General features: G+C 37.1%; 1 protein-coding gene across 1 annotated transcript in view; it reads left to right on the top strand.

The window, feature by feature from the left end:
* The window catches only part of LOC306855131 (RNA-binding motif, single-stranded-interacting protein 2-like), a 64,929-nt gene extending 38,374 nt beyond the window's left edge, over positions 1 to 26,555 (top strand). The window contains exons 3-14 of the mRNA XM_079393582.1: positions 1,172 to 1,230; positions 1,321 to 1,412; positions 10,078 to 10,235; positions 11,562 to 11,641; positions 11,759 to 11,868; positions 11,961 to 12,004; positions 12,599 to 12,692; positions 19,038 to 19,088; positions 19,300 to 19,410; positions 19,533 to 19,610; positions 19,701 to 19,788; positions 22,508 to 26,555. Coding sequence (XP_079249708.1) covers positions 1,172 to 1,230; positions 1,321 to 1,412; positions 10,078 to 10,235; positions 11,562 to 11,641; positions 11,759 to 11,868; positions 11,961 to 12,004; positions 12,599 to 12,692; positions 19,038 to 19,088; positions 19,300 to 19,410; positions 19,533 to 19,610; positions 19,701 to 19,781 — 958 coding nt within the window. The 3' untranslated portion in view covers positions 19,782 to 19,788; positions 22,508 to 26,555. The remainder of the gene's footprint in view (positions 1 to 1,171; positions 1,231 to 1,320; positions 1,413 to 10,077; positions 10,236 to 11,561; positions 11,642 to 11,758; positions 11,869 to 11,960; positions 12,005 to 12,598; positions 12,693 to 19,037; positions 19,089 to 19,299; positions 19,411 to 19,532; positions 19,611 to 19,700; positions 19,789 to 22,507) is intronic.
* Positions 26,556 to 26,903: the final 348 nt, after the last annotated feature.

The following is a 26,903-nucleotide window of genomic DNA, read 5'->3' as shown; positions in this document are numbered from 1 at the left end:
TAAATCCCTCCATGGAATATTTAATTCCCATTTGGTGGCCTTCTGTGTCCAAAATTGTGCAAAAACATCGTGGGACAAGGTTTTCACCCTGCAGCTGTCATCGTAAGACAGTGAGCAACTCCGTTTGTTTGTCCGAGGGAGCAACTAAAGAGCTCAAGCAACTCTTCCGAAGGTTCCTGTAGGAAATCCTCTAAAGAAGCCATCACTAAAACTCAACTCCAACTAAACTAGAGTGCTAACAACAAAAGCACAAAACATGGGAAATGTGGGAAGAAACAAAAATACTACAAAATGAATTTAGCATTTTCTTATTTCAAACTAAATAATGAACAGTTAATACTCATATCAGCATAATACCAAAGACATATAAACTAACTTAAAATCTTGATGTTAATTAAAAATGTGATGCATCATCCATCCTGTACATGTAACGTTTGAATATTGGCTAATTGAAATGCATATCTACACTGAAAGAGATGTCTTGTTCGTTGTGTAGTGTATATGGCTATTTTTAGTAACGGGGCAGACAAACGGAGAGACAGACAGACAGACAGACAGGTGTGGTGGAGAAAAGCCAGGAACAAATTGTTTTGTCTCCAGGGAAATATCTCAACCTGTACAAAACATTTCAGCAGCATTGAGGCCTGTTGCAGCGCGGAGATCTCCCTCAGAGTCATTCACAAGCGTGGGAGGTGTGTGTTTGGCCAGCTTTACACGCAGAAACACTGGGAATGGGAGTCATACGAGATTCACTGCCAGTTCTGACACTTGCCATCTTTATGGGGATGTTTGAAAAAGCATAAAGGATATTTAATGAGTTGGTTATAAAAATGGGAAAATATGTGTGGTGTCGAAGCGAAAGGTCGTAATATCATGAATAATCCCAGCGTTTGCCAAACATGCTCAAGCTGCATAGAGATGATGTACATTTAACTAAATATTGGCAAAATGCCTCATATGGCTCAGTCGTTTCTCTCATTTCTCACAGGTCAATACATAATAAGCATAATCAGAAAAAAGAGAAATTGTGCATTTAGCATTCCTTAGCTGAGGCATTAAATGCCTTTAGAACTTTTGCTTCTTTGTTGTAATATCATGCACACTACCGTTCAAAAGTTCGGGGTTGATAAGATTTTATAATGACAGTCTTTGTATTTTTTGTTTTTAATAGGTATGGAAAGATTGTGTCCACCAAAGCTATTCTGGACAAAACTACCAACAAGTGCAAAGGTGGGTAAAGAGTGGCTTTATGTTCTTGAGAGAATCACTCCTCAATTCTCAATGTTTCATTCACAATGATTGATTTGTGTGTGTGTGCAGGCTATGGCTTTGTGGATTTTGACAGTCCTGGAGCAGCACAGAAGGCTGTGACGGCGCTCAAGGCCAGCGGGGTTCAAGCTCAGATGGCCAAGGTAGACTTTTACAGAAAAACATAATGTCCATTCACCACATACACCTCTGATTGCGTTTGACGCTTCAGCAGTGTGCAGCGAGAAGGTCATCTTTGTTTAGGGATGTAACGATTCACTCAACTCGCGATTTTGATTTCACAATTTGATTTTCTCACAATTTTTTTTAACAAAATGACATTGAAGACATTATACAGTAAAAGAGGTGTACTTTTATTAGGCTTTTGCTGCACATTTCTTTGTGAAGTTATAAAAGTTATACAAAACTAATTTGAAATTTTAAAACAAACCCCAAATCAAATAAGCAAGTTACACAAATAAAAGACATCTCTTCATATGAACAAACTAAGGCTTTGTCTCTGCTCTTTCCATTTAAAATGAGTGGAAACCACTGCGTTTAATCATGATCCAAACAAAGATGCAGCAAACAAAAAGTATTGTATAATTTCGAAATTTGAAGCAAAAACAGAATGGTTTGACTTTAGTTTTGTAAAACTATACTACATAAAACATATCTGTAGGAAACAGCAGATGAGCTGAATGAGACGCAGATTCGCTCTCTGCCAGCAGGTGGCGCTTATGAACAGCAATGATACAGTGTTTCCTGGGTTACCGCTGTAAACAAAGCAGAGCTGCGCTTATGAACACTACTTTAATATGCATCGTTCAGAGCAAGATGAAAAGAAAATAGCACGTAAACTTTTCTATAGACAGTCAGTTCCCCTCCGAGATACATTCATATCAACTCCTACTCCAATTGTATCGCGATTTATTTAGCATCTCAACCGATTTGAAACGTCACCGATTTTAATCGGTTTTTAACCGGCTCGTGGTTAATCTTTACGTCCCTATCTTTGTTAATTTCATGAATTCCAGCTCTCATGCCTAGAAATGTTGATTCTTAGACCACTGACTAATGCAAAAAAGAAACACTACTTACTCGTCAGATTTATCTTCTCTTCTGGATGAAATATTGTTCTTTTGAGGCCTTTACTCAGGCGTCTTCTTCCAGAAACAAATAGTAGCCGCGATGAACAACCTCTTCACTCTTTGTTTATGTTTGGCATCTCCATCTGCGCGTGGCTCACGTGGTTATTTACATGTGAACGCGAGGGGGGTGGGATCGCATTAGAAATAATGAGTTAAATGGGAAAGACTGAACATCGTGTTGGTTTCATAGGGATTACTTCATTACAGAATATTTGTTTTCGATATGACTGACTTAATTTAAAAGGAGACACTTCAAGCTTTCTATAGATATATAACTCTCATGTCTCTGTGTTGAGTATTTGCTGAGTAAAAGCAGTTTACGGAGACGGAGAAGACAGAGAGCACACCCTGTTTGATTTCTTTGTTTTATAAAATTACAAAGTTATTATGAGTGTATACAAATAAAAGTAGATGCTTTACAGATTCGATTGATGTATTACTCTTATCTGTACACTTAAAACTCACAGAGTAATTTAAGTTCCTTTTTAGGGGCTTTCAAAAAAATGCACCAAAACGCGCCGATGCATTTGTCGACCCCAGAGGGTTAATTATGTGAAAATCAGCTTATTTAAATAAGACTCACAACATAGATCGACAGACACACACACAGAGTAGAGGTTGCTGAATGACAAAAAGCAGACGCCGGTTCCACCGCACGTGCTTTTATGCTTCCTGGCCGCTTACGTCACCCGCCTGTGACGTCTTGCCCATCCATTGGACAGATTACACATGTAATTCAGAGCGCGGTCACGCTGGAACCGTTCCCATAGCGTTTCGACGCAGCTCGAGTTCCTGAAGGGGAAAAATATATTTCAAATACATGCTATTGTTTTGAACTTTCTATTCATCAAAGAATACTACAAAAAATAATGGTTGAATACTGAAAAAAAAGTTTAACGGTTTCCACAAAAAGTATTAAACAGCAAAAACTACACAGAAATGTTTCTTAAGCAGCAAATCTGCATATTTGAGGTCGACCGATATGGGTTTTTCTCTTGCCCATGCCGATATTTAGAAATCAGGACAGACAATGGCCGATAAATGAAGCCGTTTTTTGGCCAATATGTTTGGGCGATTTTCTCTCACCCCACAAACGTTTATTGGAGGATACAAGATAGTAATAGTAGTAGTAGTAGTCTAATTAGTGATAAAACATGGCTCAAAACTTAAGCACCTTCTCAAAGCAGTTCTGAAGCATGCTTTTTGTTTATGTTTGTTGACAGACACCAGTGTTTCCCACAGACTTGCAAATGCAAATTCATTCTCTGCCAGCACGTTGGAGAGTGAGATATAGCGTTTTCCCCGTTAACGGCTGTTATCAAATCAGCGCTAAGCTCACAAACGCTACATTATCAGGCATTACAGGAAAGACGAAATGAAAATGGCATCGTAGCTTTTCTGAAGATGGTCGGTTCTTTTCAAAGATACATTCATATAAAAACATCCACACAGCATTTTAATTTTGAAATGTGCTCAGACGGGAAAGACTGTACCTCGCATTGGTTTCATACGGATTATTTTATAGGATAATATTTGATTTCGACATGACTTCATTTAATAATAGACACTTCAAGCTTTCTTTAGATATACTGTATTTCTCGTCATTTTCATTCATTCTAGTGACTCATTTCAGGAAGATATTCACTGAGACTGAGAATGCAGAAAGCGCACCCTATTTGTTTTCTTTATTTTACAAAACCAAAAAAGAAAAAAGAAAAGTTTTGTTGATATTGGGAGTGAATCAGGGTATACAAATAATAGGCTTACTTATGTATTTTTTTATAAAATCAATGAAAGAAAGTTTCTCTTTGTAGTGTATTTTTTAGGTTTGATAACTTGAAAAGTAAAGTAAACTTGAAAGTAACTTGAAAGTAAAGTAATTAGTAATCTGATTACTTTTTAAATGCAGTAATCAGTAATGTAATCAAATTACAATTTTAAAGAAGTAATTAGTCATTTGTAGTGGATTACTTTTTTTTTTTGTAATTTACCCAACACTGGCCGTAGCGTACGAGTCAATAGGTGTCATCATTGTACAGTCTACACACACGTCGTGGTCAAGTTTGTAAGATCCATGTCGCACAGTGTGACATGCAGTGATCTTACAAGATTGCTAAAATCGTGCAGTGTGTTTTGGGCTTAAGAGTAGGGGTCGACCGATTATCGGCCTGGCCGATTATTGGCACCGATATTAAGCATTTTTATGATAATCGGTATCGGTCATTTTCAAAACCAATGTGCCGATAAAATTATTTAATTTTGAAACGCGCTATTTGGCTCTGATGCAGCCTGTCAGAACTCACCACTCTGTGGCCTAGAGCAGTCTCTGCCCACCGCACATCTGATTTGTTGAGAGTCAGGAGTCCGACCAATCAACGTGGAAGACTAAAGGCGCTCTCACACCGAAAGCGCTTGCTAACTGGTGCTGCTTCATCACGCATCAGTTATCTCTCAAAGGCAGCAGCAGACGTTGCTCAAGTTGCAATAAATTACAATCCACTACACTGAAGTTGTAAAAACCTCAATTTTATCTATTTATGGTTTCCGAGATGGGGGAAACGCAGGGGGAATCGCGGAATCCAGCGTTTACTGTATAACGCGGAGTCACGGAATTAGTCAAAGTTTGGATGAATTAATCAAAAGTAGGTCAGTACACTTAAATCGACTCATGATATGGACTATCTGTAAACATTAAGCTCCAAAAAGACTATTTAAATATGAATTCTGCATGTTCAGCGTGTCTCTGTATATGTGAATGGCACAGACGCGCGGTTTTGACACACACACACACACACACACTGAAGTGCGCGATGCTTGCGGTGTTTTCCGCATCTGCCATGTCACTAAATGAGGACATAAATATATGAACATCATCCCCAGAACTGCTCTGAGAGTTACTTCATGAGCATTTGACTGTTTCGTTTGAGTAAAACGATCGTCATATCATAAATAGGCTACAGAAACTTAAGAGGTCCTCATGGCAACCCGTCAAAATAAAAGTTCGGTTTATTTACTAATGCTACTACAATTATTACAACTTTTGTTTAAAAGAACAATCACACAATACGCTATTTCTTCCATGTTTTAATTTTAATAGTAAACACATTTGTTTGCCAAATTTGAGTTTAACTCTCATTTGATTAAAAGATAAATTAAATTAATGTTTTATGCCTTCATTTGCACTGCACTGTAAATGACAACTAATGGAAATTACTTTCACATAGGCCAAGATTAAGATACTGTCACATAGGCCAAGATTATGATGACGGAAATTGGGACATTTCAATAGGCTATTGAACCAAGTGAGCCTATAACAGGCTATTAGTGTTATAGTTTCATTAAAATAGTTGCGGTCTTCTTCGCAACTTCTACAATGGAGCTATGAAGACAATTAAATTATTTACACGTATTATATACATTGCGCTTTTTAAATTAATCAATTGATGTGCATTAGATGATGAATTGAATAGTCCCCTCTTGTAGGTTATGATTTAGTCAACCAAAAATAATGAAGAATTATGAGAGGTTATGCTATTACACATACATTTCTAACATGTAAATTATTGAAGCCAAATACTTACATTTCCCCAAGCTGTTTAGCTGTAGTATTTAGTATTCATAGGCTTAATCATGAAGCATACAGTGGCCCCACTTTTAACTCTCTCTTTATATATTACCCTTATTGTAGATGGATGCATGGGGGAAGACAAGAGTAAGAAGTGCAACCAACACTAGGGAAGGCCATTTTTGTCAGAGCCCTTGTTATTCTTAATTTTGACATTAATTTTAATTTTTACACCAGACATATATATCGGTTCAATATATCGGTTATCGGTCTACTTGGTCTGTAATAATCTGTATCGGCATCGGCCCTGAAAAACACATATCGGTCGACCCCTACTTAAGAGTGCACTGGCTACGAGCGATGACATCGTGGAGGCTATTGTCGGACCCACAGACACATTTCATGACGAAAGTTAACGTTATAATCAGCCCAAAAGTTTAGTCTGAATTGCATGTGTTTCTACTTTCACATGCAAATGTCTTGTTGCAGTTATGAATATGATGAATTTCCGGCATCAATTCTAATAGGGTAAAACGTAATTACGCTTTTGAAACGGTCTGTTTTTCTCCTGCCACCGTTAAATGAAGCTGTGTGAACAAGCTGCAGCTGCAGAGTGTAAACTGTGGTCTCACGCAGCCAGAGCATAGACTGTAAAAAAAGATGGATGACGCGTCTCCACTTCCTTCCAGTATAGAAAAGTGAAGCCAAAGAGTCTTCGCAGTAGAGATTTGTTTGGAGCTATAGTCTGCGCAGTAGAGATTCGTTTGGAGCTATAGTCTGCGCAGTAGACTCTGCATTTAACCCATCCAAGTGTACACACAGTAGTGAACATACACCCGGAGCAGTGGGCAGAAAATGCCTTGCTCAAGGGTCTCACCTCAGTCGTGGTATTGAGGGTGGAGAGAGTGTTGGTTATTCACTCCCCCACCTACAATCCCTGCCGGACCTGAGACTCGAACCCACAACCTTCAGGTTACAAGTCCAACTCTCTATCCATTAGGCCACGACTGCCCCTATGTGTCTATAGCATCAAATTACTAGCTAAAATGAAACTTATCACAAAAACGAATAATTGAACATATATCAGCGCGATAACAACTACCTTAAATGACCAAAACCATATTTCGGAAAATTGTCCTGGAAGTGTAATTAATTTTTTTATTTTGACTCGAGTCCCATTCGTTTACATGGAGAGGGCAGGGTTTATGACCTGTACTGCAGCCAGCCACCAGGGGGCGATCAAAGAGCCTGCAGCTTCACTTTTACATTTACATTTATGCATTTAGCAGACGCTTTTATCCAAAGCGACTTACATTGCATTCAAGTGACAGTTTTTACATTTTATCAGCACTTTATCAGCTATTTCAGAACGTGTGAGGCACACCCGAGCCAGAGGAAGAGAGATTCTCCAGTACAGCGTTCCACAACAACGCTTAGCTGCCCGCTGATGCACCTGCCTATAAATTGGCCTAATTTGTAGCACAATCGGCCGATGCCAATTAATTAAAAAATGCCAGACATCTGCCCCATTAATCGGTTGACCTCTACTGCATATTAGAATGATTTCTGAAGGATCATGTAACACTGATGACTGGAATAATGATACTGAAAATTCAGCTTTGATCACAGGGATAAATTACATTTGAATTTATTCAATAAACAGTTATCTTAAACTGTAATAATAGTATTTCACTATATTACTATTTTTACTTTAATGTTGATCAAATAAATGCAGACTTGGTGAGCAGGAGAGACTTCTTTCAAAAACATTACAAAATGTAATGTTAAGACTTTTAAACAGTGTTGAACACACAGAACAGCACTGTAGTGCTACCCAAATTTTACCACAAACTAAAAGTATGTGCTCATTTACATGTACACACCGCTATCACATACCTGTCGAATGGCCTCATGGACACGGGTCAAGCTTTGTGTTTGTTGACATTGGTTAGATAATGTTTGACTGGTTTAATCATACGCACACACACACACACACACATTTATTCCCACCGATAAGATGAAATGACACATATTTGACTAGATAAAGATATGTATATGTCTCTTGGCTGTCTGAGTCGTTTCTCTGGCAAGTTTTGTGGCATTGTTTGCCGTTTAGCTGCGGTATATGTATGTGTGTGTGTGTTGTGAACAGCTCTGTTGTAGTCTTTTGAAGTTGATCCCTCTGTGTCTCCCAGACTCCCTTCTGTACGACACCAGGGGAGAGTGCTAAGGTCATACGGAAACACACACACACACACACACACACGCACTGATATACATCCATACAATGAAACTGCACACATTTCATTGAAAGAACAAACAGTAACACTTCATTTTAATGTGATGTAATTACAACTGTTACATGAACTATGTATTTTTGTCTGTTGCTCTTGTTATCTGTGTCTTGTCACTTGTCACCCTGTCTGTGCACTGGAAGCTTCTGTCACCGAGACACATTCCTTGTGTGTGTAAGCACGCTTGACAATAAAGCTCTTTCTGATTCTCATTGGATTCTGAACTTGCTAGAGCAATAACAGTACATTTTGCATGAGTTAATCAATATTACTCCGCACTTATGTGAGTAATTACACTGTAACAACGTCCCCTTAAAATAAAGTGTCATCTCTCTCTGCTAGCAATTTTAATAAACTACTCCTGTTTTAATTGTTGTATGTTCACACCATATCTGATGTGAGTATCAGATATGATCATCTGGCTTTTGAGGAACATTTGTTTGTTCGTCTCTCAATCATCACTGTATTGCATTACATTATATGTTTTAAAACTACAGAGCTTTAATCATAAAACTAAGCATTGAAATATCATCTTACTAAGACATAATTGGGAGATGTAGTGACTACTGATGTTTATATGTGTTTTATGTAAGTATCTGCTATACTGTTATAAAGATCTTGTTGATTAATCAGAATTTCATTAAAATTTTTGGCAACAGCAACTGCATATTTTGGACTTCTGAATAAAATTGAGGTCTTTTTCCTCGATTATTATCTTGATAATCTCACTATATACCAAGCAATCTATATGAGCCATAAAAGCTTGATGTATCATGTATGATACTTAACAAAAAACACATGCAAACGTTTAGATTTTGGTCTAATAGGGTTCCATAAAAAAAGACTATTATTTCATATCTCGGGTGTTACAAGCGTAACCTGACAGTCTGATTAAATAATGCATAAAGAAAGGGATCTGTGCAGTTCACTGTAATTACTTCTGCTTCATTTATCACACTGGCAGTAGAAGGTTAAGGTTAAGGTATATGGTGTTATGTGAAGTGTGCTCATTAGTATACTGCATATTCTGGCAAGTATTAGTAATAGGTCACAGTCTGGGTATGCATACAGTAATTTTGCACACTTTTCACAGTATACAGGCTGAGAGTCTAAGTGTAGTGTTTTAGTAGGTTACACTTTATTTTAATTATACATTAACTACTGAGTAATATTAATCAAGTACATGTACTTACTATATGGTTAGGATTAGAGTTTGTCTTAGGTTTACTTGCATGTAATTATGCATAACTAATTGGAGCTGGGGCCAATTAGTTATGCATTTCTAATTGCATAACTAATTGGTTATGCAATTTCTTAAAAATAGTATTAAAATATTCTCTCATTCTAGTGAACCAAGTCTCTGTATTTTGTCTTATTTGATGAGCTAAGTTTGTCACACCCCTAGCGTCTACAAGCATGATATAGCTCATATTTTTATATGAGCTATACACTATATGATATAGCTCATATAGTGTATGATATAGCTTTTATTCTTCAGGTCAATCATGTATTCATAAAATAATAGGAAAATGTACTTTGCCATAGTATAGTTTTAAATGTTAACGTGGCCATAGTCACCGCATGCTTTGCTTGAGCTGCACTTAATTTGTACCATTGTTTTATTAGTTTATGTATTATAATTTGAATGATAATAACAGTATTGTTTGATAAATGAGATCTCTGATTTTAGTCCTTGAAAACCAAATAAATTGTGCTTAAAGTCCTTGGAAGTCCTGGAATTTAATTTTGCAATTTCTGTACGAACCCTGCAGATTGAAAAGTGCAGTCAATCGGATTTACATTATGTGTTTATTTCTAGCAACAGGAACAGGACCCTACCAACCTGTACATCTCTAACCTGCCCGTGTCCATGGACGAGCAGGAGCTGGAGGCCATGCTCAAATCCTTCGGCCAGGTGATTTCCACACGGATCTTACGGGACGCCAACGGAACCAGTAGAGGCGTAGGATTTGCAAGGTACTTTTATAAAGGGATAGTTCACCCAAAAATGAAAATTCTGTCATTAATTATTCACCCTCATGTAAGACCTTCATTCATCTTCGGAACACAAGATATTTTTGATGCATTCCGAGAGCTCTCTGACCCTCCCGTAGACGGCAATGATCCCAACACAATCAAGGCTTAGAAACGTAGCAAGGAGATCATTAAAATAATCTATGTGACTTCAGTGGTTCAACCATCATGTTATAAAACTACGAGAATACTTTTTGTGCACAAAGAAACAAAAATAACGACTTTATTCAACAATTCGTCTCCTTTTCGTCACCCTATAGCACCATTTTGGAGAGTGTCCACTGAAGATAAACAATGTATGCTGTTCTGTGTCAGCAGCACCGTACACGGATACGCTATTTATGTTGTTTACGTTTGATCTAAACCTAAACAATGTTTCCATGTACATACGTTGTTAACGTAGGTGATACTCGCCAAAATGGCGCTATAGGGTGACGTGGAAGAGACAAATTCTTGAAGAAAGTTTTTTTCTTAGCGCACAAAGTATTCTCATAGCTTCGTAAAATTACGGTTGAACCCCTGATGGTCGTTATTATTTTAACGATCATCAAAAGTATCTTAATTTGTGTTCCGAAGACGAACGAAGGTCTTATGGGTTTGGAACGACACAAGGTTGAGTAATTAATGACAGAATTTTCATTTTTGGGGGAAATAATATAGTTCGGTCATGAAACTCTAGATTTCGCAGGATGATGGGTTTGTTAACGTAACTAATGATATTCAGAGAGTTAAACGACAAGCTGATTGGTTCATGCTGCATATGCAGCCAATGAGCTTCCTGTCTTGCATTCATATGGTTGGCTAGTATTCACTTGAGATTCAGAGTTTCTCTGAAGCCCTCCACCTTCCCCAGCTCCACCTGTATAGATTTGCTATGGGTTATTTTATATGCTATTTGTGCAGCAGCAGTATGTCTTAAATACTCATGGCGCCGTATCGTCATATGCATTGGCATTAGTGACCTGTACTTGCTTGCAGCAGCAATAATCTACAACTACAGCAATAACCAACAGCTGCAGCAATTCAGCAGCAGTGTAGCAGATCTATTCTGATTGTCATATCCATCACCATGCTAAAATCTTCAGAGAGTTGTCATGATTGAACTAACCTTTAATCACTCAAGCTTCATAATGTAAAAAACTGGGTGTGGAGAAACTTGAATTTACTGATGTTTTTGATTTGGTATTTTGACCTGAGCTCCATCTTTATATATCCTCATAAAAATTATCCCACATTTGTCATTTTTTTATCAATGTCTTTGTATAACAGGATGGAATCCACAGAGAAATGTGAAGCCATCATTCAGCATTTTAATGGAAAATATATCAAAACCCCACCTGGAGTGCCAGGTAGATGATCTATCATTTATTTTATATAAAGTCCAATTAAAGAATTCATTATTGATTATGGAGCAATAAAATATATTCGTTTTTAAAAAATAACCTCTTCTTACACTTCACCTGTAGTACCTACAGAACCGTTGTTATGCAAGTTTGCTGACGGAGGACAAAAGAAGCGACAGAACCAGGCAAAGTACCTACATAACGGTCGACCCTGGGCTAGAGATGGTGAAACGGTATGAGAGCTCTCTTTGTGGACTCTGACAAAGTGCTTACACAGACCTTGCGCATTTTTTATCAAATTTGTAATTTTCCTTTCCACGTTCAGGGAGGAATGACGCTCACGTACGACCCAACGGCCTTACAGAACGGGTGAGCGCAACATCCTCACACTCAGAGCCTGGTTTAATGCGTCTCCTTTTTAAAGTGCTTTAGAGCAGTATTTAAAGGTATATTCTTGTTCGTGTTGTCCTCATAAACCTCATTGGTTCTCGTGCATCAATCAAGCACATTTGAGCTTCCGTTTGCCATATGTTTTATATATGTGCATAGATCAATGTTCATATGTGATTAAACGCCTAAATTTAATCTGTTCATCATATAAAGCAATCGTGTCTCCTCAGAAGACTTGGATTAAACCGCTGGATTCCTATGGATTACTCTCATGATCTGTTTATGAACGTTTTCAAGCATCAAAGTTTTGGTTGCATGGACTTTCAATCTCCCAGGTTTCGTTAAAAATATATTCATTTGTGTATCAAAGTCCATTGAAAATCTCATGGGTTCGGAGCGTCAACATGAGGGTGAATAAATAATGACAGAATTTTCTTTTTTGGGGGGGAATTGTCCCTTTAAGACTTAAATTACACAAAGTTCTTCACAATAGCTCTCAATGGCTTTTTAAATGAACAGCTAATGTCACAAAATGTGCTCATGTTTCTTACTGTTTTTGCTTATTATTTTCAGGTTTTATTCTCCTCCGTACAGCATCGCTCCAAACAGAATGATCGCTCAGACCTCTCTGTCTCCATACATGCCCTCACAAGTACCATCCTACCAGGTGAGTAGCAATAATGATATCAATTGTATGCGTGTCATAATTGTATGTTCTATAATACAGCACTGCTTTTTCACCCAATATTATTGCGCAATATTATTGAAAATATTTTAAAATATTTATAAGGTCAGAGCAAAATAGTTTTCAGTCATGTGACTGGAGCAGAAACAGCAGTATAACTGCAGCACAGGCCTGTCAATTTTACATTTGCTTCAAGCCATGAATGCTTAGATCATCTCTCAAAAGAATGCGATTCATTTGCACAATCTGCCACACTATATCAATTGTGAAAAACAGTGAAACATTATAAATGTGGATTAATGAACTAAGACGATAGTGATTTTGCATTCATATTCTAATAAGGTGTGAACTATATATTGGTCACTTTCTGAATGCTTTTAGCAATATTAAACATTTTCTTTATAGTTGTTTTCTATAGGAGAACATTTTAATGAGCAGTTTAGTGCATTGCGTTCATATGCTGTGTGCATTTCTTTGCATGTACAGTATATAGTTTGCTTGCTTGTATACTAAATTTGGTCACTGTCCACATTCACACTTATTACAAACCTGGTAAAACTGATTGTGGGCAGCAGAAGATAGCCTTGTTTTGCTCTTCAGGTGGACGTTCCTATAATGGTGTGACCTCGTGTGAAAACTATAAGCTGTCTACTGGGACTCCTTGACTACATATGGTTCAAATACATCATGACATTTCATTGTCAAATTTCAGCTATTGTAGGCAGAAATGCATTGGACTTGAGTTTAGTCTCCTCCATCTGAGTTGAAATGCTTTACTACAGCAAAACCGTTTGTGAATTTACTGTTTCGCTCATTCGTTTTACTATTCCATGTCTTTATAAACAGACTTACTTGTTTGTCATGAATGATTACCCATTTCTGTGTGTTATTTGGAAAGTTTAGGTCAATCCAGATTCCGTTTCATTTTTGTTGCGATAGTGAGCTCAAGCTGAGTGTGTGCCAAAGCCGACAGCAGTCGAATGGAAACAAAGACTGACTCACAGCATGTGTTCAGTGAGAATATTAGACCGCAGTGACTCGGCTGAGCTGGGGCTCGTGGGAACTCTGACACCTTTCTGAGTGCTGATGGATGAACAGGCAAAAGCAAATAATGTACGCTGAGATCCTGTATGTCTGGCACACTTTCTCAAAACGCACTGAACGGCTTACTGAGTAATGACGCTACGGCTCAGTCTGCTAGCATAACATTAGTCTTATATGAAGAGTTATAGAAGACTGTTGAGCACATTAAGGGCCAGTTTTACTAACAGCTTGCACGAGCGCAAACCATCTTTTGTCATTAAAATAGTACTGTCAGGATTTACTAAAGATGCGCAGTGACGAATTAGCGTGAAAAGGTGTGGACACTGTTATTTTTGCGCTTGACTTTATTGAATATGCATTTCCCTTTCAGACGCAAAATTTATGGGAGGAGAGTATTCAAAGGAATCACGCAACATGATTTACTAATGTTTGTCAAATTACTGGTATTTGCGCCATTATTTAACACCCAAAAAAAGCATGTCTTAAACTATTTTGCCCTTGAAATGGATGCAATTTGTTGCTAGGAGGAGGAGATATAACGGAGGTCGGAGCCAGCTCCAAATGGGTTGGGCCTTGTTAATATGCCCTACACCAAACCCAACCTTAAACCTACCCTCCCTCTTGGAGCTGTCCCAACCTACTTGCGGTAGTGTTGTCACGATACTGGAATTTCTAACTTCGATACGATACCTTGAAAAATATCGATACTCGATACCATTTTCGATACCACGGTCAAAAAACTGCCACAATATTAAGGGGGTAATTTTTTTAATTTAAAGATAAATGTAACAAGTCGAGAACATGCGGTATATTTTACATGAACAAAAAAATGTCTTGAGGTACTGCATTTGTTGATTTATTTATTAATCTTTTATTAATCTTAGTGAAATGTTAATTGAAACTAACGTTTACTAATACATGTACTAATTAAAATCCAAAGTTCTATTTGTTGATATTCTCATTTGCTTAATAACCAAAATATTTCCAGATATAGGGCCCTATGAAATCCGTTTTATTTTTCCCCAAATTCCGTTTTATTTTTTTCAACATTAAATTTTTTCCAAATTCCGTTTTTTTCCGTTTGAATTTTTCTGGACTCTTTTTTTTTTTAATGGTCAAATTAAATGCTATTAATCTAAAAGCATGTCTAATTCATTAAAATCATGAAAATTATACAATTTAACATTTAATTTATTAAAAGTGTAACAAAAATGACACGCTTAGGGCCGTATGCAATGTTTTATTGTTTTCTCACCTTATGTTTTATTGTTACCAAATTCTGTGTTTTAGCATGTCTATTAGGCTATTTTGAATGAACTATTTTTTTATTTATTCTTACAGTAGCCTTATGAAATGTGTTTTCCCCCTCAGAAATTCTGTGTTGTGTATTTAAATTTTACTGGATATCAGATGAAGGCATAAAACAATTTTAATTAATTTATATTTGAATTAATGAAAATTAAACATTTACATTTTTGGCAAATGAAGGGGATTTACTATTAAAATTAAAATATTTTGTGATTATTTCTTTAAAAAAAATTAACAGTAGTAGTAAGTAGTAGTATTATGTACATTCTACTAAATAATAGTAATACAGCCTATTTCTAGCACACAGTCTTTAATAGGCTAAGTTAACCCGAACTTTTATTTTGACGGGTTGCCGTGAATACTTCTAAAGTTCTGTGTGTGTATGATATGAGGCTAGTTTTACTCAAATTAAATGGTAAAATGCTGGTAAAGTGCCTTTCAGATCAGTTCTGGAGATATTGTTGATGTATTTATGTCCTCATTGAGACGCAGACGCTGAAATCACCGCGAGCGCCACATTAGTAAACACAACCGCACGTGCAGCACATTCACACAGAGACGCGCAGAACATGCAGGATTCAGATTTAAATCCACTTTTGCAGCTTAATATTTACAGATACTAGTCCATATCGCGATTTGATTTAAGTGTAATGACCTACTTTTGATTAATTCATCCAAACTTTGACAAATTCCGTGACATTCCGCGTTAAACTGTAAATTCCGTGTTTATGACTGGATTCTGTGCGCGTTCTCTGCATCGCGGAGATCATAGATCCCTACAGATAGCGCTCCTGCTGTGTTCTTTAACAACCAGAGCAGTCATCTTTCTATTCACTTCACTTGTGCTATTTAACCAGAGCGAAGGAGACGAGTGCGGTCACGTGTGGTGCTTGTCCACGCGCCTTTGGAGAGAAGTGAAAGTGACAGCTCGGCTAGTATCGGTGTATCGATACTTCGGGAAATTAATATTGGTACCGTTCAGATATTTCAGTATCGATATTTATCGAAATATCGATATTTTTGACAACACTAACTTGCGGCATTAGTCCCTCCCACTCAGAGGTCGGGGCTGCAGCGATATATACTTGAGGAGGAGGCACCGCAGAGAACAGAGAGCGCGTGGTAGAAGGGAGAGTATTTTTCCACACGTATTAATTTATTTGGAAAGAACACATTATCCAAACATATCGTTTGCCAAGCCATGCTATTTTTAATTAGCTTCAGGAAATAAAAGACAATTGGGACCCTCAGCTAGGAGTCACGCAATAGAGTGGGGGAACTATAACGTCACTTTGTAGGCTGTTAGCATGAAACTGGTTCCTCGACAAAAACCCAATGGGATTTTTCCATAGGCTTTTGGATTATCGCAAAAAAATAAGTTCCTTGTTCAATCATGAAACTTACACGTTTTGTCCATCAAGATAATCTTCACAAAATAATATAACTTTGACGAAGCCTAAATAAAAGCGCCAGAACTGAAAAGCTAAACTTAGGCTAGAAACGAACTACTGCACCACGGTCGCTCGCCTTCAACGTCACCACCACCGCGCTCCCGACAACTTTTTAAAACTAATTTTTAACATGTTCAGTGAAAAGGATTTACACTGTATATGAATTTGAATCCACGCTACATGAACCTTTTCATATAAACTGGAATAAATACAAACTAAAACTGAAATGAGACATTATAGTAATAAATAGTATAGTGAATAAATGAAATAATCTTAACTAAAGGACATTTAAAGCACTGAACATTTCAAAATAAGGTGCATTAAAAGTCAATAATATCGCTGCGTATTTAATCTTTTAAATAACAGCAGAGTGAGCGTGTTTTTGGATATGGTAAAATTAAACTTATTTTAATGAACAAAGTACCACATTTCAGCTCTCATTTTGTTAGGGTGGGTACACAAAATGTTATCCTTGCTTCTTCCTCAATCTATAACAGCTTCATGTGGCTGTAAACATTTAATTTTGTACTATGCATCATTAAAGTTTCACTTTCACCAAGTAAAGCCGGCATATGTGGTGTTTACATGTAATATGAGTTTACCTTATGGTCCGAACCCAGAGTCTCCGCATCAGTAAGCGATAAAACAAGCATCTTCCCTCCGAAGACAAATTATACTACGACTGGAAAATACTGTAAATTGATCAACTGTTCGGCGTGATGACGTTGAATGTCTCCGACAGCGCCTGTAGTCCCATTTAGCAATTTGTTAACAACCGTTTTTTTTAAGAAACGCAACAGCTTAAAAAAATCTTGAGTGTGGTGTAATTGGTGTGTTTTATATCGTAGAATAAAACATGAAAGTATTTTGAGCCTGTGTGAACCACAGACCTTATTTAAGGGATTTAACCAAAATCCCATTCAAAAAACCCCCTTGACCCTGGGACGATGGAACCGGAAGTGCTAAAATGCTAACTCGCTTCCGGCTGTTCGCCTACAAAGTGACATCATAGTTCCACCACTCTATACCAGCTCTATCAAAATTGTTGCAAACCTTCATTTTTTGGCCTACGCTTCTTTTCAACGTACTGTGGCTTATTTATTTCTTTATTGTTTATTCGCGACTACGCAAATGGTATATTGCGTTGGTCGATAAGTAAATGAGATGTTGCATCGGTGTTGTTTAATTTGCGCATTGTTACTAAATCACCTGCAGAAATTTCCCCTCCCATCTGCGCTCTTTTGGAATTGCGCTCTCGTGCTAATCTTCCCGGTTTAGTAAAACTGGCCCTAAATACTTAAAGGAGTAGCTCATCCAACAGTGAAAGTCATCATAAGTTATTGCATTTTTTTGTTGATCTGGGGCATGGTTATTTTTATAAATGTTTGGGGTTGGTGAGATTTTGTACATTTTTAAAGAAGTCTCTTCTGCTTTTCAAGGCTGTATTTATTTGATAAAAAAATTCAGTAAAAACAATATCTCTATTTGAATACATGTTTATATGTTATTTATTCCTGTTTTTGGCATCATTTCTCCAGTCAGTGTCACATGATCCTTCAGAAATCATTCTAATATGCTGATTAGCTGAGAATTTTTTTTTTTTTTTTTTAAGATTTTTTAAAATTGAGATTCACACATCATCTGAAAGCTGAATCAATAATCTTTCCATTGATGTATGGTTTGTTAGGATAGGATAATATTTGGCCGAGATACTATTTGAAAATCTGTAATCTGAGGGTGTAAAAAAATCTAAATATTGAGAAAATCTCCTTAAAAGTTGTTCAAATTAAGTTCTTAGCAATGCATATTACTAATCAAAAATGAAGTTTTGATATATTTACGGTAAGAAATTTACACAATATCAATTTTTTATAATTTTGATCCATACAATGTATTGTTGACTATTGCTACAAATATACCCGTGCTACTTAAGACTGGTTTTGTGCTCCAGGGTCACATATTTTTAAAATGTAGTGTTTAAATCACCTTTAAAAGCTATGCAAAGGAAACAGATGCAAACCCGTCCCGTTCCAGTCACCATCACTATCTGGCGTCATGCAGGGATAGCTAGTTAAAATTGGCTGCTATGGTGCATTTTAATTCAGGGACAATATTTTGCTAGTGCCTGCATTGTGATTTTGGATTCGGAGAAACTAGTACTGGGCCGGAATTAAAATTTTGAGCCAAAACCAAAAACTGAAGGTAGATGTAACGCAGTGTGACATCACACAAGCTATTTGACGTCCTCTGTGGATGAAGCACTGATTGAGCGATTACATGAGATGCGATACACATTGCAGTAAGTTGATTTAAGAATCCTTGTAAGTATCGATTACAAATGATAAATCAATATTAATACATCATCCAGCTATAAGCTGACAGGGTGCCTGTAGTTTATCCACAGTGTCATTGACATTCAAAACACGCCACAGGAGAAACGTTTAATTCAGTCAATGATTTTGATTATTTCTATTTAAAAGATTTCCGGTTGATTCATATGCAGTGTTTCTGTCTCTGTCCTCAGATGCACAGCCCGTCCTGGATGCATCATCAGTCGTACCTCATGCAGCCCACCGTGAGTGCTGCTCACATATGAGCTCAGATCATTCTGTGTAGGGTTTGTTGTCGAATTGTAGCTTTACTGTACTTCAAATAAAAGTTTCCATGCAGCTGGTGTTTTGTTATCTTCCCTATAATGACAAAAGCAGCATTATGCTGATTCAGACACCCATGAGGTTTGATATCTTGCAATCAGTGTTGGTTTCTGAGCATCTCTCTCTCCGTAGGGGGCCGTTCTGACTCCAGCTATGGATCACCCGATGTCCATTCAGCCCACGTCTATGATCGGACCCCTGACCCAGCAGCTCAGTCACCTGTCGCTCGGCAGCGCTGGCACGGTTGGTGGCCTATTACCGTCAATTTAGTTCCTCAATAAGAGTTTGCCCTCTCAGTATACCATCAAAACGTGACGGAAAGCATTATATGTGTGACCCGTTTCTGTATTTATTTTGCCCCGCAGTATATACCTAACGCAGCTATGCAAGGAACGTATATCCCTCAGTACACCCCAGTGCCTCCATCTAGTGTTACATTAGAGGTACGACAAGCGTTGGTCTGCACACACTGCTTCGAATGCTGAACAGGGTCGTGGTTAAGATTTGATTCATTCTCGTTCTTTGTCACGTAGGAAAACAGTGGACAGCAGCAGCAGGTTTCCATGGAGACGCCTTCAGAACACACTAATTATTCCTATCAACACAGCAAATGAAGCTACGGTAAGACAAGAAATGAAAGATGTGGTCTGTCAAATCTGGCAGGTTTGGCACTGTGCATTTATCTTTCAAATGCAGCCAGCTTGCATATTATAAACTATTCAGAGAATAGCTGTATAAAGTCACATATTTTATTATATGCTGTTTTTGAGTCATGTCATAACCCGGCTCAAAGATTATGACAAAAAAGAGGAAAGCGGGGATTTAACCAAAATATAACAAATTTATTTGACAAACAAAATGATAATTGAACACAATTGCCGGCAAGTAAATAACACAAAAGGGGTGATGCACGAGAGAGAGACTCCCCACACACACACACACACACATATATCACCAAACGGGAAAGGTAAGAAGCTTTTATAATGAGGAAAGACTTCGGGCCCAGGTGTCCTCCATCTGCATTCGGACTGCAGCGCTGCCCCACTGAAACACAAATAAACAAAACCACACAGCAGGCAGGTATGCAGGCCGTCACAGTCAAAACCAACTTAGTGCTGATAATTAATGCTGCAGTATACTATATTATACTGCTAAATTGATCAAACATAGGCTATGATCAGCTCATGCCGCTGGCCGCTTGGTCGTTACTTAAGTTTTTTTTTTTTTTGTTTAACGAACAAAAATGCTCCAAACGTTTTTCTAAATTAACTTAATAAAAAAACAAAATGAAATATAAGAATTTTGCCATTACATAGAAAACTGAACTATTTTAATAGCCGAAACAGTAGTATAAACAGTTTTGTGAGAAGGGGGAAAAAAGACGGGCTCAGGTCGGACTCTGATAAGCTGTCGGACACGGGCCGGGCTAGGGCCTACATTTGAGGCCCGTGCAGGGCTCTAGTGCATTAACCAAATACTGCTTGAATTGAGTAAAACCTCACCATTCCAGAATGCGTTCAGAGCAATTGTGCATCAACTTTAGGCCAAGAAAAGTTCACCCAAAAATTATAATTTGCTTAAAGGGGTCCTATTATGCTCTTTTACAAAGTCTTGATTTAGTTTTGGGGGTGTACTAGAACATGCTCTCATGCTTGGTGGTTCAAAAATCACATTATTTTTCACATCATTTACATTATTACAATAGTTTTCTCCCCAGCCTGACACAAACGACTCGATTAGTTCCGGGTTTGATGAAGGCCCGCCTTCCGAAAAACTAAATGTGTTGTGATTGGTTAGCTGTCCCAGTGCGTTGTGATTGGTTAACAGCTTAGACGGCGTTTCAGTATTGCCATATCAGTTCAGACCCCGAGAATATTGAACAAGAGGATCGTGCAGAACCTTTGCATGCACGGATATTGCAAGACATATTGAAGTGGTAATGTTATAGTTGTTGTTGTTTTTTTTTTGGATAAATCACGTTTTAGATGGGATGTCAACAACAGCTTAATAATAACTGCGTTGACTATGTACAGATAAGTGCAACGGTAATATGTTTATTGCTCTTTAATTGTAACATTATAACATGAATTGCACTGAAACTGTTATACAGTTGAATTTATTTATAAATAGTCCCACAGACTTACACTATTTGTGGCGGCATATATATGCAAATGAATTCTCTGCCAGCAGGAAGCTCTGTTGGAGCGGGAGAGAGCGAGGTTTGTCCGGTAACGCTGCACACAAAGCAGAGCTCTGCTCACAAACGATGCTTTATCAGACATTACATGCAAGATTAAATGAAAATGACATCCAACATTTTCTGAAAACAGTTGGTTTCCATCAGAAATACAGTGATATAAAAACACCGCACTGGGTTTCGACTTTGAAACGTGCTCCTCAGCCCCCAACCATTCAAATTTCTGTAGGCGGGATTTACAATTTGTGATGTCATAAATACAGGAAAGCAACTTTGTAGTCCAAACGAGCGGTTCGCTGTAGTTCTTGAAAAGGGATTTTTTTAAACAAAATATCTCCCTTTGGAGTGGACTTTGAGATTTGTAACTTTGTAGATTGTTTTATGCCCAAACATACACACTACACACTGACTAAAATTCAAAAAGTGAAAAAGCATAGTAGGACCCCTTTAAAAGGTACTTACCCTTGGGCCATCCAAGATGTAGATGAGTTTGCCCCTTCATCCAAACAGATTAGGAGAAATTTAGCATTACATGGATGCTCTGCAGTGAATGGGTGCCATCAGAGTCCAAACAGCTGATAAAAACATCAAAAGTAATACACACCACTATCCATCAGCATCTTGTGAAGAACGTCTTGAAGGATTTGTTTCTTACACAAACACAAATTTTCATTTCACAAAACTTCATGTCAGTTGGCCTGAGTACATTTTCATTTTTGGATGACCTATTCCTTTAAATAAGCCTTGGCATATTTCAAATATTCAAAGTTGAAGCGTCACTATTTTCATCACAGAGCAGCTCTTTGAGCATGCAGTGCTTTAACCAATCTGTCAGATATGCAGTGAAAGTGCATACTATCACATTTTCACAGCACAACAACCTGATGAAGATAATAAAGCTAATCAATCAGCTTTAGGCCTTCTACACTATTCTACTCAGTGTTATAGTGGCCAGCAGCTTACTGTCGGTGATATATTGTGAATAAAATACTGGCTCATGTGATTTGAAAGTCTTTGTTTTCATTTTATTCAAATTTAAAAAAGGTCCCAACATTTCCGGAATTCGGGTTGCATTCGGTCATTTTCATCACTGAACATGAGCTATATTTTCTTTGTTATTTTATGTCTCTCGCTCTCCCGCAGGTCCTCTGGAGGTGCTGCACCACGCTGTGGACAGTAGGAGTCTCTCAGAGAGATTTGCAGATTACCACAGACAAAGAGTACCAGAGGGATCCGGATCATAAAAGGAGCGTGTATCTTTTATAGGACAGAGACAAAAAGGACATCACTCATCTTTTGTTCAACTCCTCGCTCTTCAGGAGTCTCTCAGCCAACGGTGGGAGTCAGCTATCAATCTTTCATCTATTTTGATAACAAAACAGAAAAAAGTGTAAAAAACAATGTTGATTTAGAAAAGGGTAAGGAAAACACAATGTGTTCTTTTATGCACGCAATGGCAAATTCTTATTTTTAATATGGGAGGATCAAAAATGAAAAAAGTTCAAAATGAGTCTTTTGTTTGTAAAATATGCAACTTTTTTTTTAAGATTTGTTCTTTTTTTTTCTTCAGTCAGCAGCAGTAAGATATTGTTGTATAGATTAATATGCAAACAGTGCGTTCGATATTTAGGTGTTTTGGTGAAAAAACCATTTAAAGCCACTTCTTCATGCTGCACCATGTTAAGAATCTTCCAAGAAATAGTGATGAAATCACTCTAACTCTCTGAAAGCAACAGACAATCATTAACTTATTATTTATTACAGAGTTTGGTGCATAGCAAGGCAATACAGCTTTGTGTTTGAAGTTCACATCAAATATTAGATGCAGAAATAGCGATTCTCCAGTTGTGCTTTTTCTTTTTAATTAGTAATGAAGAAGGTATTTTATGAGGCATTTTAAATCGAATGATTACCTGTGAAACAGTTTGTGCCTAACATTACAGTGTTCAAGATCTATTCCTTTTTTATTTGAAAATGATCTGTATCCTCTTGATACTGTAGCTAAAATGAGAGATAGGATTGATTTAGTATTTTTTTCCCGATGTATATAATGACACCAAATATTTCAGGTTTCTGAAAGCTGGTTTTTGTGTTTAAATGTCATTGTAATATATAATATAGTGTTTCTAGATATGGTTCCATTGGCTTACAGTACAAGAGTCTCGAGGAAGTGACTTTAAGTGGTTTGTTAATATCAAAAATAGTTCATAAAAGTGATGATAACACATGACTCGATGAAGTTTCTCAAAATACCACAGTGCTATAACTCTTCATCATGCTGTAGTAAAGCAGAAATGTGTCAGTCTGGTTGGAAGACTTGAAGGAAAGCTTCACCTTATTTAACAAAACGGTTTGAATCCATGCAGTACGAGATATAATCATGAAAAGGGAAGAAAATCAAGGCATTTGGTTTTTATTTGGCCTACATGTTAGGTTTTTTATATCAATGTTGTAGATAATGAACAAAAGAGTAACATGGTGTACCTTTTAATTTTTTCTCTGTCTTAACTTTCTACAATGAAGTTTATTTTTACTACCGTATTGACTTTTTTCTTAATTTAAAGGAATAGTTCTCCCCAAGAAATGAGTCCAAATGGCTGATATAAACATCACAATAATCCACAAGAAATCCAGTCCATCAATGAACATCTTGTGAAGAGAAAAACTGATCTATCAAGATGTTTTTAACTACAAACCGTTGCTTCCGGCTGAAATATGAGTCTATAATCCATAATATTGCTTTCTTCAGTTAAAATCTGTTATAAATAAGGACAGCAGTCTACAAAACAACTCTAAACTAATATGTAGGTGGGATTTTAATGTGAAAGGAAAACTTTTTTTTCCTGGAGGAAACGTAATTAAAAGTGATGGACTGCTATTTTGGTCGGAAGCATTGGTTTGAAGTTAAAAACTTTTTAATGATCATTTTTTTTCTTACGAACACACAGCTTTTGTCTTCTCCAGATGTGAACTGATGGACTGGAGTGGTGTGGATTATTGTGATGTTTTTATCAGCTGTTTGGACTCTCATTCTGACGGCACCCATTCACTGCAGAGCATCCATTGCTGAGACACATTTCTGTTCCCATGAAGAAACTCATCTTCATCATAGTTGGCCTGAGGCCTGTGTTTTATTTTTAGGGTGTTTTGTAAAATGTTTAGCGCTGATGTTTTGCAGTGTGTCCTCATCAGGTTGTGTGTTATCGTGGCTTTGGTTCTGTACAGTGCAGAGATTTGTAGAAATATCGTCCAAACGGTGCTGGGGTTATACATGAGACCTGTACAGCAGGAAAGCTATTATATGGAGCAGACGGTTTGGATCGAGAAGGACAGAAGCAGTTCTTCAGCTGTCTTCCTTCATGCTGCTGGGGTTTTTTATGTTTTATCTTCCAGGTGAGATTAGCTGTAGTGTTTGGGAAAAGCTTTACTTTCTGAAAACTTTTGAGATGATGAATTCATTTGGTCGTGTGTATTCCTTTTCAAACCCCATATTAATAGGATTTTATATGTTTGTGTGCAAAGGAAAGACATATTTTCTTGAGTTTCTTTGGTTCTTTTCTGTGCTGTTTGTTGTTTTACTTGAAATGTACTGTCTTGGTCAATCACGATGCACTTCTAAAAGAATATCTGAATATCTGAAATGAAACTTATTGATATCCTTAATGCGGAAAAAAATCAGTGTTCACTCATGAGTTTAAATGTCTTAAAAATAAAGGTGCTTCACGATGCCATAGAAGAACCCGTTTTTGTCTAAATAGTTCCATAAAGAACCTTTAACTTCTGAAGAACCTTTCTATGTCACAAAAGTTTCTTTGTGGCGAAAGAAGGTTCTTCAGATTATAAAAAAGTGTTTTTTTGTGGAACCAGAAATGGTTCTTCTATGGCATGGCTGTGAAGAACCTTTTAAGCACCTTTATTTTTTGAAGTGTAGAAAGATTCGCTCTTCTATAGGATCGAAACACAAGGGCTTATATTATAGAGCACTACAGACACGTGACGCAGTCGTTGCTTCCTTCGTTTGGTGCATTTTACATCTTATGAATGTAAAGCCATGACCTTGATCTGAAAACTATCAAATGGTTTTCATTAAGAGACTCTTCTCCATCCATAAAAATGGCTGCTAGCTTGATTACCTTCTAGGATAGTTTGACCTTCATTCAAAGACGTTGTGTTGAAACTGATCAATACCTCTTTAACAGTTTACCTTCACTCAGGCTGATTGGCAGTCATTGAAACACTTGTCTTCAGATTCCCAAAGAATGGATTCCTTCCGGCTACCAAAGATAGCTACGCCACCAAGATACAACATGCTTATAGAGTATGACAACAATCCCAATCGTTGCCTATTAAAAAATGTACTATAATAAATCCATGCGTTTGTTGGTTACGGCAAAGGAAATGTTTTCTCATCTTTTGCCCACTTTTTCGATGTGATTTTGCTGTGGATGTTTAAAGTCAAATCTTCTGTACTAAAGTTATACCATGCAGTTCACCTCATGAAGGAAAATGGGATTTATTTTGGTTATCAAACTGATAAATCGTTTCGTCCATTATTAACAAAACATTAAACATGGTTTTGAAACTATGAAATGATGTGTTGGTTTTTATTCAGATTGATTGCATATCAAAATTATTATCAATTATCTACCAGTTTCAACAGCTGGGATGATGCTGGATGTGAAAGTTCTCATCGATCACTTCTGCTAATAGAGCTCATTTCATAGTTTCAAAATGTATTGCTGCTAACATGAGGTGTTCAAGCTGTTCACCAGATGAAGCCATAAACACCAGAACCATTCAAAGTTATTGTAGCGAAGCTGTAATCCAAGTGCCTTGAAGAAATGAGCTTTGTTCAGTTGTATTGGGTCGGTAGACAGCATCAAGATGTCTAGAGATGGGAAGTCGTACAGAAGTCAAGATGTATGTTGTGATTATTGAACAAATGGCTTGTCTCTTGAACAGCTTTTTTAAACATTATTTATACAATAACTCATTTTGTACAGGTAGCTGAAGAAACAGTGTGGTGGTTTGTTTGCATGTTAACCGGCGCTTCTAGCCAGAAATATGTCTTCCTGTGTCACAGTTTCTGATTTTCTGTCAACAACAACAACAAATATTCTGTTTTTGTTTGTGCCTTTTTTTCAACTGATCTCTTGAATTCCATTTTTTAATAAAATCTTGGTTGTATTTCGTTGGTTTATTTACTTTTTCAGTTATTCACAGCACATCAAAACATCAACTGCAGTTTTATTATTATTGTTATTCAGATTTATTATAAATTTCATTCAACTTTATAATTATGCATTTAAACTTAATTTGCCACAAATTCTACCACGTACTGGCACATTTCCTTAATTTAGTTGATGTTCACATAATTTTGTCTTTCGGATGCAAATCTTTATTCATACGTTACACTGTAAATTATAGTAACCTGCCATTATTAGCTTACCTTTACCTTAATAGTCCTAATTTACCCCAAATGTGTTATTGGTAAAAACATATTCAGATTGATTCAGTGTGATATTAATTATTCCCCCCC

The sequence above is a fragment of the Barbus barbus genome (genome assembly GCF_936440315.1).
Source record: "Barbus barbus genome assembly, chromosome: 35".
NCBI lineage: Eukaryota > Metazoa > Chordata > Actinopteri > Cypriniformes > Cyprinidae > Barbus > Barbus barbus.
The sequence above is the reverse complement of the archived record's forward strand: the minus strand, read 5'-3'. Positions and strand labels throughout refer to the sequence as shown.